This window comes from Lactuca sativa, chromosome 4 (genome assembly GCF_002870075.4).
Source record: "Lactuca sativa cultivar Salinas chromosome 4, Lsat_Salinas_v11, whole genome shotgun sequence".
Classification (NCBI taxonomy): Eukaryota; Viridiplantae; Streptophyta; class Magnoliopsida; order Asterales; family Asteraceae; genus Lactuca; species Lactuca sativa.
The window spans coordinates 390,308,563-390,323,293 of record NC_056626.2 but is presented as its reverse complement, the minus strand read 5'-3'; the positions used below and the strand labels follow the sequence as shown (position 1 = coordinate 390,323,293).

At 33.1% G+C, this 14,731-nt stretch overlaps 1 protein-coding gene across 1 annotated transcript; it reads right to left on the bottom strand.

Moving 5' to 3' along the window:
• Positions 1-12,415: 12,415 nt before the first annotated feature.
• LOC111884243 (probable calcium-binding protein CML41) lies at positions 12,416-13,164 on the bottom strand. Its single transcript, XM_023880558.3, has one exon. It carries the CDS (start codon positions 13,058-13,060, stop codon positions 12,491-12,493), a length of 570 nt encoding a protein of 189 aa, XP_023736326.1. The 5' UTR covers positions 13,061-13,164; the 3' UTR covers positions 12,416-12,490.
• Between the last annotated feature and the right edge of the window lie 1,567 nt (positions 13,165-14,731).

The following is a 14,731-nucleotide window of genomic DNA, read 5'->3' as shown; positions in this document are numbered from 1 at the left end:
GGTACATATCACACTATTGTCCGCTTTGGGCCACTCGACACGAGGACTTCCCAGGGGGTCACCCATCTCGATACTACTCCCACCCGAACACGCTTAACTGCTATGTTCTTATGGGATATGATGCATTCACGACTTTAAAACGCGTTGTGAAAAGGAAGGTATCAACACCCCTTATAAGGAAATGCTTTGTTCTCCCTCCAAGCCGATGTGGGATCAGGTTGTCACAACTAGAAATTTTGTGTCTTGTAATCACTATACTTAAGTAAAAATGTTGAACCAAAAACTTAAAAGCATGTGTGATGCTTATTATATGACATCAAAAACTTCAATCAAATACATCATACAAGTAATACAAATAGTCAACAAACAATTGGAAACCCTAGAAGTTCTTGTTTAGGTCCATTTTGGACTAGGACTTCCTTATTGGACCCAAATGGACCAATAAGCTTCCAATTTGACTATCATGGGCTTAGAACCCTTAATTGGGCTCTAATTGGACCTACATTAATTTATTTCAACATTATGGGCCATATGGGGCCTAGAATGAAATAAATTAAAAGTTTTGAACCATAATTAACCTAAACTAGCCCAACAAAGTGTGAAAATCATATTATATTTTTTTAGGTTAAAACTCACCCAACTTAACTTACACATGGGCTTGTGGGCATTAAATCCCAATACCCTCTTTTTCCTTCCATATTTTTGGCCCAAAACAAGCCCAAGAGGAAGGGTTGACTTTGTGAGTGACACCTCACAATTAACCAAAGGACTTCCATGCAAGGAGACTCATACTTCCATGCACCATCCTTTCATGTTTCTCTCTTCTTCTCTCCCTCTCTCACTCTCGGCCGAAACACAAACACACACATACACAAATCTCTCACAAATTCTCTCTAGAATACTCAAGAACACATCCCTCCTCTCCATTCAAAAATCTCGAAAATTAAGCGGCTTTCAAGAGGATTTCAAGAAAATATCATCACTTCTTGGTAAGTTACACATATCTAAGGCATTTATAACTCTTTTTCTCATGATTAGATCCTTTCTCTTAAACAATTTTGGTGAATATACTCCTAGAAAACTCCATAAACTCGAGATCTTCATCAAGGGGTGCTAGGGCCAAAAATCACCAAACTTTCTTCCATCTCTTCTTCAAAAACCGAAACCACACCCTAAGGTGAGCTTCATACTCCCTATTTTTCTGTTTTATAAGTTTTGTGTGGGGGGGGGGGGGAATACAAGTGAAAGTGTAGATCTATATGTGTTTTGTATGCCTTGTATGATTTCTATGCTTATATGTGTGTTTTATGTGTTTATGATGTTGGATCTAGCCATAAACCCCTAAAAATCGAGATATACTTTATGTTAAATGATACTAGCATCATATATATTTCTACATACATAGTGTTCCAAGAAAAATAGCTAAAGGGCTTAATAACTTCTTCTTTGGGCTAAAAACTCAATTTTTGGACATAAAATGTTAAAAATATAAAGTTAAAGGGCCCAAAATGAAATATTTCGAATTCTGATGGGTGAGATGAGTCAAAACATTTTCCATAATGTATTTTCTGAAAATATACTTTTTGGAGGATTAAAAACATAAATTTCAAGCTTAATGGGCTAAAAATGACATTTTCGGCCCAATAGGGCCCAATATGCGAAAATTTCTGTTTTGAAGGGCCAAAACTGTGTTTTTCTGTAAAACAGTGGACTACTAGTGTTCCAAGTCCTTTTCTAAGGTTTAAAATGCTTTTCAAAATTTAAAAAGGACCAAAGTTGCAAAAAATTTCCAATTTGGGCCAAAATTGTAAAAACTGCGAAAAGGAGGGGTTATAACTGAGAAAACTGAATTTTCAGGGACTGAAACTGGTTTCAACTAAAAATATGCTGAAAAATATCAATTTCAATAAGTCTTGGTGTTAAAATGTCAAGAAAAATGGTTTAAGGACCAGACCGGTAATTTTTTTTATAAAAAGGGTTGAAAAAGTAAATTCACAACAAAAAGAGGGGCTGTAACAGAAAAGCTGAAATGTTAATTCAATACATCCGTTGTGATTAAACATTGACACCGCGACTACCGACGTAATACAATACACAACAATACCAAAAATCGTTGTTAAACGAATTGATTCGGTCTCGAATCAATAACAATCCGAATCTACTAACACGACGATAACTCGACTCATACACGAAAACATTGGGTAATTCAATACACACGTGAGAGTGCACAGACGTCGACGCACCATCTTTGGGCCCCAAAGTGTAAAATCTTGTTCGTTGGGCCTAGCTAGCCCAATGACCTGATCTTTAGGCCCGAAGATTCCAACCTTGCGAGTTGTTGGGTCTTACATGATCCAACACAGCATAAAAGGACTTTCAATGGCATTTTACTATTGGTCCCCAAGGGTCCTTTGGTACTGCTAGTAAAGTCGGTTATTCACATGCGAGTGGGCCAAGGGCCCTTCGTACATTTTTTTTATCCCCAACCGGCTAAATGAGTTACCGAGGTCTTCGTGCCCTCTTTCTCTTCGGATGCGGGACTACAAGAAGTCAGGGCGGTTGGATTACGTGAATAGTACGGACGACGCCCACGGGATCGTTTGTATAACTGTAAACTGGTCGTTTGCGTAACGCGTGTTTATAATAATTCACAATGCGCAATAATCCGACGTCGCCTGGAATCAATGACTTCACATGCCACGATGGTACAACAACTACATGGAATTCAAAGTGTTAGGAAAACATCGGGTTTTCCTAGGGTTTTTCAATACATACAGTTTCGAAATGTACACAAGTTCAACGAATACTTTCTACAACTATAGAAACAAACAAGCATACTTATGGATCTTCACAAACTTTTTCAGAAACTCTTTTCAGAAAATATCGGATTTTCTGGTGGTTTTCAAAATGATACAAAACGTTGCTTTTCAAATACCGCTTATGAACTCACCAACATTTCATATGTTGACGTTTTTCAAAATACTTGTATTGTCAGGTAACAAGTGAACCAAAGGAAAAATGTACTCAGTGATGGATTGCAGTTTGTTTATCTATGAACCGAACAATTTGTTTTTGGGAATGTAATATTAACACAATGTACTCAGTGTAAACACTAGCAGTTGTACGATATTAATGCATGGTGACGAATGATGTTATGTTTCGTATATATTCAATGTTATGGTATTCAATTAAGTCACAACAGCCCTCGGACGTTTCCGCCGTCTGGTTCGGGGGTGTAACACAGGTGCAACCCACCTTCACACCCCATTATATGGTTCGACGTCCTCGTCAAACACATCGAACCGTACCCCAACTCTGATACCATTTGTAACATCCCCCTCCGGCACGTATCACAATATTGTCCGCTTTGGGTCACTTGACACGAGGACTTCCTAGGGGGTCACCTATCCAGTAACTCCCACCCGAGCACACTTAACTGTAGAGTTCTTATGGGATCTGCTTCCTTCACTGCTTTAAAACGCGTTGTGACAAGGAAGGTATCCACACCCTTTATAAGGAGTGTTTAGTTCTCCTTCCAAGATGAAGTGTTTGCAGTTAAGCATGCTCGGGTGGGAGTAGTACTGGGATGGGTGACCACCTAGGAAGTCCTCGTGTCGAGTGACCCAAAGCGGACAATATTGTGATACGTGCCGGAGGGGGATGTTACAGAGAGACTTGACTTTAAAGATGATCTAGTCGTCTAGTGGAGTATAGACGACGACCATTGACTATTCTTGACAGTCCAATGGAACACTAGCAGTTCGCAACCTATTAGTGTTTTTGAACTAAGGGTTCACCATGTGTACTCCATCCCCACACTGTTACCTTATTGACATATATTGTTAATGAATCCCCTGAGCATTGTTGTCTATCTCGAAGAAGATCCTTAGGATAGGTCGCTCGAATTAGATGCTTTGGTGACAAAAAGTGAGGATGATGGGAATGGGTATCAAGTAGAATGAGTTGATGAAAATATATAGGACAAAATTAAAAAAATGGTCCTCGTGGTTGAGAAAATCGACCAATTATGGTCCTTACGACAAATTCTTTACATAGATGGTCCATGTGGTTTCAAAATATTGCAGAGACGGTCCTTTGAACTAACGGTGTTAACTTTTTCAGTTAAGTTCTTTTTGAAATGACATATCTGTCCTTCCAGCATAGGGACAATTTATGTAATTTGTTCCTGCCACATGGACGATTTATGTAATTTTATCTATTATTTATTTTTATTTTTACTTAATTTATTAATGGATTTTAAGATTTAGATGTTTTTAAGGTTTTGTTTGAATATATTGTTTAATATTTTTATTTTATATTTTTTCACAAATATTTTTTTAACTTTTTGTTTTCATATTTCTTCTTCTTTTTTTTTTTGACGTTTTTTCAAATACATTTATTAATGTTTTTTTATGTTCTATTGGAATAACTTTTTTCTAATTCTTTTACGTTTTTAATGGATTTTTTAATGTTTTTATTAGGTTTTTTTTTTAATATTTTTTTGAAGAATTTATAGTCACCGTAATTATAACTCGTAACTTAATTCAGTTACATTCATGTATTCATTTCATTCTTTCTATTTTAATATACATAAGGTTATATAATTATTATTTTTTAATTCATATATTTAACTATATAAAACATATAATTTTGTATGGGTATTATTTTTGTAAACTTTTTTATAAACTTTTTTTGTAAAAAAAAAATATAAAAGAGTTTGTTAAACTTGAATAAGATTAATATAGATAGACTAATTGGAATACATATTATAATAGGAATTTGAAATGGGTGTTAGGTTATACATAGGATAATCGAAATCTGTATATATTAATCCTATTTACATTTAACAAACTTTGTACACATTTTTTTTTATAAAAAAGTTTACACAAATAATAATTATACAACCTTATATATGTTATATAGTTAAATATTTGAATTAAAAAATAATAATTATATAACCGGATAAAGAAAAATAAAAACATGATTGAAAGTGAATTAAGTTATGAATTATAATTACAGTAGCCATGTAATCCTTTAACAATTATAAACATATTAAATGTTTAAAAAAATGTATTTGAGTATAACATAAAAAAGGTTAGTCCAACAAAACGTTAAAAAAAACATTAACAAATATACTTGAAGAAAACGACAAAAAGGTTAGAAAAAATAATTTGAGCAAAACGTCAAAAAATGTTAGCTAATATATATATATATATATATATATATATATATATATATATATATATATATATATATATATATATATATATATATATATATAGGGGATGGTTCAATTGAAAAAAAAAGGTTGAGAATGGGGAATCATTTTCAGTCACTCATTTATTTTTACAGTAAAAGCCTCCGTCGTACCAACGGAACTGAGATATGAATAGACATGTGTTTTCAAACAAAACATATGTCACCACTGGAAATTTCGTGTCATGTAATCTATACACGCAAGTTAATGTGAATCAAAAACTTAAAAGCATGTGGGATACCTATTATATGACTTCAAAAACTTCAATCAAATACATCATACAAGTGCTACTAATAGTCAACAAGTAATTGGAAACCCTAGAAGTTCTTGTTTAGGTCCATCTTGGACTAGGATTTCCTTGTTTGACTCAAATGGACCAATAAGCTTCCAATTTGACTATCATGGGCTTAGAACCCTTAAATGGGCTCTAATTGGACCCACATTAATTTATTTCAACATTTTGGGCCATATTGGGCCTAGAATGAAATGAGTTAAAAGCTTTGAACCATAAATAACCTAAACTAGTCCAACAAAAATGTAAAAATCATACCACATTCTTTTAGGTTGAAACTCACCCAAACTAACTCTAATATTTGGCTTAGGGGCAAAAAGCCCAAATTTTTCCTTTTCCCTTCAAAACTCTCGGCCCAAGGTCCAAACCCAAGGAGAGATGAAGAGTTGACTTGCCATTGACACCTCATTATTGTCTTTTGGATATCCATGCAGCTTATTCCATATCTCCATGCATATCACCTCAAGGGTCTATTTCTCCCTCTCTCTCCCTCACTCTCGGCCATCTCAAACACACACACACCTCACAAACTCTCTCAAGAACACTCAAGAACACTTCCTCCCTCTCCACTCAAAGATCTCGAAATTTAGGAAGCTTCCAAGAGGATATTTCCACAAATTCTTCATCTAAGGTAAGATTATGCTTGGATCTATGACTTAGATTCTTTTTGTCATCAAAATCTTTTCCTAATTCATGCCAAAATCGTGATCTTACATCCTAGAAGCACATCAAACTCGAGATCTTCAAGAAAAGGGTGCTAAGGCCAAAAATCACCAAGTTTTCTTCCATCTTTCTTCAAAAACCGAAATCACACCCTAAGGTGAGCTTCATACCCCCTATTTTCTGTTTTTATGAGTTTTGTAGGGGGGGGGGGATACAAGTGAAAGTGTAGATCTATATGTGTTTTGTATGCCTTGTATGATTTCTATGCTTATATGTGTGATTATGTGTGTTTATAATGTTGGATCTAGCCATAAACCTCTAAAAATCGAGATATACTTTATGTTAAATGATATTAGCATCAAATATATTTCTACATACAAAGTGTTCCAAGAAAAATAGCTAAATGGTTTAATAACATCTTCTTTGGGCTAAAAACTCAATTTTTGGACATAAAATGTTAAAAATATAAAGTTAAAGGGCCCAAAATGACATATCACGAATTCTGATGGATGAGGAGTGTCAAAACAGTTTCAATAAAATATTTTCTGGAAATATACTCATATGGAGGGTTAAAAATACAAATTTCAAGCTTAATGGGCTAAAAATGACAATTTCGGCCCAATAGGGCCCATTATGCGAAAATTTCTGTTTTGGAGGGCCAAAACTGTGTTTTTCTGTAAAACAGTGGACTACTAGTGTTCCAAGTACTTTTCAAAGGTTTAAAATGCTTTTCAAATTTAAAAAGGACCAAAGTTGCAAAAATTTTCCAATTTGGGCCAAAATTGTAAAAACTGCGAAAAAGAGGGTTATAACCAAGAAAACTGCAAATTTCAGGGATTTAAACTATTTTCAATGAAAAATATGCTGAAAAATATTAATTTCAATAATTTTTGGTGTTAAAATGTCAAGAAAAATGATTTAAGGACCAAACCGGAAAGTTATTTAATTAGAGGGTTGAAAAAGTAAATTTTACAAACAATGAGGGGCTGAAAACAGAAAAATTTCGAGGCTAATTCAATACACGCAACTTGATCAAACATTGACACCGCGACTACCTACGTAATACAATACACAACAATACCAAAAATTCGTTGTTAAACGAATTGATTCGGTCTCGAATCAATAAAAATCCGAAACTACTAACGCGATGATAACTCGATTCATACACGGAAACATTTGGTAATTCAATACACACGTGAGAGTGCACAGACTTCTATGCACCATCTTTGGGCCCCAAAGTGTAAAATCTTGTTTGTTGGGCCTAGCTAGCCCAATGACCTAATCTTAAGGCCCGAAGACTCCTACCTTACGAGTTGTTGGATCTTACATGATCTAACACAGCGTAAAAGGACTTTCAATGGCATTTATACTATTGGTCCCCAAGGGTCCTATGGTATTGCTAGTAAAGTCGGTATTTCATGCGAGGCGGGTCAAGGACCCTCGTACCCTTTTTATCCCCAACCGGTTAATGGAGTCATCGTGGTCTTCGTGCCCTTTTTCTCTTCGGATGTGGGACTACAAGAAGTCAGGGCGGTCGGATAACGTGATTAGTACGGACGACGCCTACGGGATCGTTAGTATAGTTATAAACAGGTCGTTTGTGTAACGCGTGTTTATAGCAACTAATCATGCGCAAAAATAATCCGACGTCGCTTGGAATTATTGACTTCACGCGCTGCAATGGTTTTATGTTTACTTCATGGAATTCAAAGAATTAGGAAAACATCGGGTTTTCCTAGGGTTTTTCAATACACACGATTTTCAAAACGTACACAATTTTGATGAACAATTTTCTTACAACTATAGAAACAAACAAGCATACCTATGGATCTTCACAAACTTTTTCAGAAACTCTTTTTCAGAAAATATCGGATTTTCTGGTGGTTTTCAAAAAGATATAAAACGTTGCTTTTCAAATACCGCTTATGAACTCACCAACATTTCATATGTTGACGTTTTTCAAAATACTTGTATTCTCAGGTAACAAGTGAACCAAAGGAAATATGTACTTAGTGCTGGATTGCAGTTGTTTATCTATGAACCGAACAAATTATTTTTGGGAATGTAATATTAAAACAATGTACTCAGTGTAAACTTTACCGGTTGTACTATATTAATGCATGGTGACGAATGTTGTTATGTTTCATATATATTCAATGTTATGGTATTCAATTAAGTCACGACAGCCCTCGGACGTTTCCGCCGTCTGGTTCGGGGGTGTGACAACATATTTCCTTAAACTATGTTAATTATTACCTTAATATATACAAGAACATAGTTTTTTGGTTTTTTATTTTTTTTTTATTTTTAAGAAGCTATTTTTATCGAAAAGTGATTTTAAATATACCAAAATTCATGATTTTTTATTCTCTACAAATAGACATCCTTATTGATATAGTTTTAAGATAAAATAATTTTTTTTTTATATTTTCAGCTATCGTTATTCATAAGTGAATAAAAATGTATCAAGTTTTATTACAGTACATTCGTTATTCACTTATAAATAAATAGTACGATTATTATAATTCTTATTATTTTTTTTTACAATTTAAGTATCATTCATATATGAATATAGTATATAATAAACATACTATATTCATATTTAAATATTGGACGATGTATTCACTTGTGAATATTAACATAGTATATTCACTTGTAAATATTAGATAGTATATTCATTTATGAATATTAAATGATATTTTCATATGTGAATATTACATAGTATTACATGGTATATCACATGTGAATATTACATAGTATATTCACTTGTGAATATTAGATGATATATTCACTTATGAATATTAAACAATATATTCACATATGAGTATTACAAGGTATATTCACTTGTAAATATATTCACTTATGAATATTAGAAGGTATTTTCATAAATATATATAATTTTTATATGTTATTCACATATGAATGACATACAGATTTGCATATTTGTTTTGTGTTTTTAATAATTATATACTGATTCAGGTGAGAAAACATATTCATAGGTGAATATAACGTGGTAATTTAGTTTATGCATTTCATCAAACAGTTTGAGTGCATACAAGTTGAGTATTTTAAAAATGTTAAAATACATAAAGTTATCAATTCCAAATCATCATATACTTCCAATTTCGACTTCAGATGCGACATCCTATGTCTGATCGATTTCTCATTTTGATTTTGATTTCCGAAAATCCGATTGGGAACCTGTGAGTACTGATTCTAAGTCATTCAATTTTGACTGTGACTGTTAGTCCAGAACTCTGATTCCAATTTCATGAACAGTGAAGAAATTCCGATGACATTGATGATGGTTTAGTTGAAGAAATCTGGATGATTCTTAAAGGTTAGAGGATAAATTTTGATGATGAACGAACTGTTATCGAATTCTCTATAGTTACGTATTTGAGATTGAAGGTTATTAACATATTTACAAGTTTGCCACCTTGTCTTTTTATGCTTGGATTAAATGAGTGGCTGAGAATGATTCCCCAATTCTCAATCTTTTTTTATTTTTTCTCAATTGAACCCACCTCTCTCTCTCTCTTTCTCTCTCTCTCTCTCTCTCTCTCTCTCTCTATATATATATATATATATATATATATATATATATATAACATTAAACAATATATTAAAAAAACCTAAATCCTTAAATATATATAATTAAATTAAATAAAAACAATAATAAATAATAGAGAAGATTACATAAATTGTCCATATGGTAGAAACAAATTACATAAATGGTCCCTATGCAGGAAGGACAAATATGTCATTTTATATAAGACTTAACTAAAAAAGTTAACATCGTTAGTTAAAAAGACCGTATTTGTAAGATTTTAAAACTACGGGGACTATCTATGTAAAAAATTCATCATAAGGACCATAATTGGTCTATTTGGTTAATCGTGAGGATCATTTATGTAATTTTGTCAATATATAATTAAAAGAATTTAATTATTGTGGGTTGAAAACCCTATCTGCTCACCAGACTCCCAAGCCTAACTCACTCACTCAGTTTCTTGTATTACAGATAGTGCACGAGAGCATAGATGTGATGATCAGACAAGAGATATATAGATTATAGGCCAGTAGAATGATAGTTGGTTGTAAGACTTGTAATATTTCGGTTTATGCTTATGTAATATATTAACTATAACATACCAACGTTTTTAATATAAATAAAATATATTTATTTGGAAATGCTTTCATAATATCATTATCATGTTTTTGAGAATAAATTTCGCAATAATATTATTTTAAAATAATACTCTAGATTTTAAATAAGCTTAAACAAATCGGTTTTTTCTGACCGTGAAATTTGAGATGTCACAATGTGTCATACAAATATGACGAAACAAGTCATTATTGAATTCTCTTCTATTGTCCCGATGAAAGGTTTTGAATTTTCTTTTAAATCGGATTAGATAAGCTTGAAATTCGAGAAGGGTGTGAATACTTGTGACTTCGTTTTACGAGGAAAAGTCTATATGTTGTGGTAAAATTCATCACAGAAAACACGCTAGTATGTGTGATTCAGTGTGCTATTAATTGGAGATATCTAAATCTCGACATGTATTATATCATAATGTGAGTACATAACATATAATGAAATCATAAGATGTTAAACGGATTTTTTTTTCCTAAAGCACAAACATTACAAAGAATGTCATTATTTTTATACAACGAGGAAACAAATTACAATGGCCAAAAGAATTGAAATTTAATAAAACCCGATGTCCAAAATGGTTATGTTGTGTTGTTTGTGACACGATGGTAAAATATATGGGTGGAGACTTGTTGTCTGTGACTTGAGTAATAAGGTTTTTGATGATATTGGGAACATTATAGACATGGTTAATTAATATGGAATGAAAAGTTACTTGAATCACTAGTTGAGTGAGAAGTGGAGTCGTATATATATACACCATGAATTTCTCGGTAGTTAGAGTGGCATAGAGTTAAAAGCAACATCTAGTTCAGTGGGTGAAGTGGGCATGCAGATCATGTTTGACTACATGTCGACATGCTTGTGGAAAGCGGTATTTGGGTTGAGGACTGTAGAGACCCGACTGATGATTTCTTGCGATTGTCGGGTATGGTGGTGAGGCCGATGCTTACTGAGAATACCAAGTGGACAAAATGTTAGGCTAATATGGTTGAAATGAGCACCGGCTATGACACAACCATTCCCTTATTTCCTCAATGTTGCCCACCGTGAGCGTTACCAAGGTCGATGACGTTGTGTGGCTATGATGAGGAAGTGATGGCTTGATATTGTTGAATTGTTCTTTGAGTAATAATACCATATTTGTTTTTGAGTAGGGATCCTATTTTCCCAAAAACCGAATTTGATCAAAAGTCAATCACAAGTATGGAACTGAATTAATATTGTTGAATTGTTCTTCGTGATACACATCTCGAGTGGTTTTCTATCTTGAAAGATTTCTTGAAGTTGGATCCATAGTTTACGTGTTGTAGTGGCCCGATGTTTCATGGTGGCTTAAAGTAGTTCGTTCATTATTATGTGGTAAATCAATTCACTGTTTAACGATGATATCAAGTCGCTTCCAAATGGCTTCTTAGATGGCAGTGGAACATGGAGATGCATCATGGATGTGTTCAAGAATGTTGTAGGCATATACATGGATGTGGAAGAGTTCCACCCACAAAACGTATTGATCGTTGGTTTAATCTTGGATAAGAGGAACGACATTCTTGATGTTGGTGACAACGAAAACACGATGAAAACGGGAGTTGTATGCATCAACCTTCTTTCATTGATTTCCAAGCGATATACACAAAGTAAATCCCTATTAAAGAAAGGATATCCATAAGAAATAAACAACTTAATACACAATATATATACTATTACAATAAGATCAACAAACATTAAAATATATCTTTTTGTATTTTATCCTAAAACAAGAGTCGATAAACTTATTTTCAAGCAACTAATCTACCAGCATGAAATGGAAGTTACAACAATCAAATTAAGTAACTTCCTTATATAGTTTGAGATTCAAGTAGTTTAAGAATAGAATTGAAGTTGTATTTTAGTCGATTTAGAAAAGAAGTTGGTTCGTACACAACAAAATTTATGCATACATAACAATTTATGTTTTAAAGTACTGTATTATTAACTCTATTAAACATAAAATATTATGTACGAAAAGTTGTCTTGGAATCACTTCCGAAAAAAAAAAAAAAACTAGTACTTAATTGACATTTAAACTTGGATTGAAATTTATAGTCTGATTATTGACACACGAACTTAAATTTACAATTTATGTCATCATCATCCGCTGAAACTCATTGAAATCAACACCTCCTTTACCATGAACATCAAACACCTTAATCATCTGCAAACACTCATCATAACTTTTCGATTCCCCGAGTCGACTCAGGGTCTTCTGCAAACTCTTCGGACTAATCTGTCCACACCCCTTCTCATGCTCAAACATCTCAAACGCTGCTTTAACATCATCTCTCTCATCTTTCACCTTCATCAGCCTCATAAAATCATCAAAATCAATAAACCCATCACCATCAACATCCAAATCGTCAATCACGCACTGAGCCTCCTGGTGCGACATGTATTCTCCAATGGACCCGAAGTATGATCGAAGCTCTAAAGCTGAAATCTTTCCATCGTTGTCAGTGTCAAAACGAGCGAAAACCCACCTGAAATCTTGTTGTCTGTTATTGGTGTTTCGTTTTGAGGGTTTAGGAGACATTAACGTAGGTGAACTGGAGTTTGAAGTGTTGTTGCTTTTCGAACGAAAGCTACTTAGTCTTACGAGCAAACCCTTCTGAGAGAAACAACCGAATGACTTGGGGACTTTTGCAGACTCCATTAGAGTGTAAAGAAGGAAGTTTCTTGTATTATTTTATGACTGAAAATGTAACGGAGATGGATGAATGTATATATAGATGGAGTAAACACAGTGTGGGGAGATTAAGAAGATGACAGTTGATTGATGGGTGGAATCAATGGGCATGCAAATTGTGGGAGATGAAGTTTCCCAGAAGGTGTCGGAAGTGACAGATTGCGTGAAGTTTGGTATACGAGGAATTTGCATGGCAATTTCCTTTCGATGACTTTTGAGAATATATGTCGACTTTCATTTAGTGGCATTTAACCTTTTCACATAAGATGTGATATAAAACCTTAAAAATCGAAGATATATGTCATATACTAGTATAATCGATGTAGAATTGTTTATATGAATGTCTCTATATACATCTCCTCAATATAAGCGGATCCAAAACGAACCCTAATAAGGGTTTATTATACATAAACATATATAAAAGTAGAAATTTCTGAAAATTTTGAAGTAAATTTTGGGTTTTCTCAGCAAAAGAAAATATCAAAAGGGGAATTTCTTGTATAAGTGGATGCAAGGAGGGGATATAGTAAAAAATAATATTTTTAGAGCTTTGTTTAATATTAAATGAGTTGTCCCACGGGGTGCATACACCCCACTCAAATAGCCTGCCTCCGCTATGTTTGTAAGTATATCGAATTTTTTTATAATTGAGTGGTTCTATATATATCTCCTTTGTATGTATAGAGATGATTTATATATAAAAAAAACATACTATATGAATTGTCATAGAATTTCATTAGATTGTTTAGTCATTTTCAATGTCTTTTTTTTTATGGAAATAATTCTTATACATCACCTTCGAATTAGAAAGCGTCACGATATATTATCCAAATTAAATTATTTTAAAAGAAAAGGGAGCTTGTGGGCCATTAGATGCTTTGTATGCTATTCATTTAATTACGAGTGAATTTCTTTGTGGTTTTGTTTACTTGCTCCGGTGGTCTTTTAACTTACAAGAAACCAAACGTACGTTGTACTAAGTTTATGAAATGCCAATACACACACTGTCGCTATACTGTCTTGGATTATATTGAAGGGACTAATCTTATATTATTTGAAGAAAGAGAAAGAGAAAGAAAATGATGATGTGATGAAATCAAATGACCTTAAGGAAGAAGTTTATTTGGTGCTTCAATCTAGGGAAAATGATTTATATGGGTAATTATGTTTCCAAATTGTTCAAAAAATATTAAAGTTTGGTGTATCCAAAAACACCATCCAAATAAAACATTTATACAAAAAATACCAACAAAGTATATTCTTTGTTCAAATTTAACTTTATGTAACCGGTAAAAAATAAGTAAATGAAAAAAAACAATAATGAAATGACTCAAAAGGTAACTATGTTTCAAAATCGTTCAAAAAACACCACCCAAGTTTGGTATGTTTAAAAACACTGTTCAAGTAAATTTTTTGTACAAAAAACACCAAACAAATTATATGTTTTGTTCAAATATTATCTACCAGTAATTGACTCTTACAGGTTAAATGATAACTTGACTTAACTATTATGACATGGCGTAATAATTATTAACAAAACAATAAATGATATATTCCTCATTTAAAAATCGATTTAGGGGTTCTTAATGAACGAATGACTTCATCTTCTCCTATGATTGCTCTTCTTCTACTAAAATG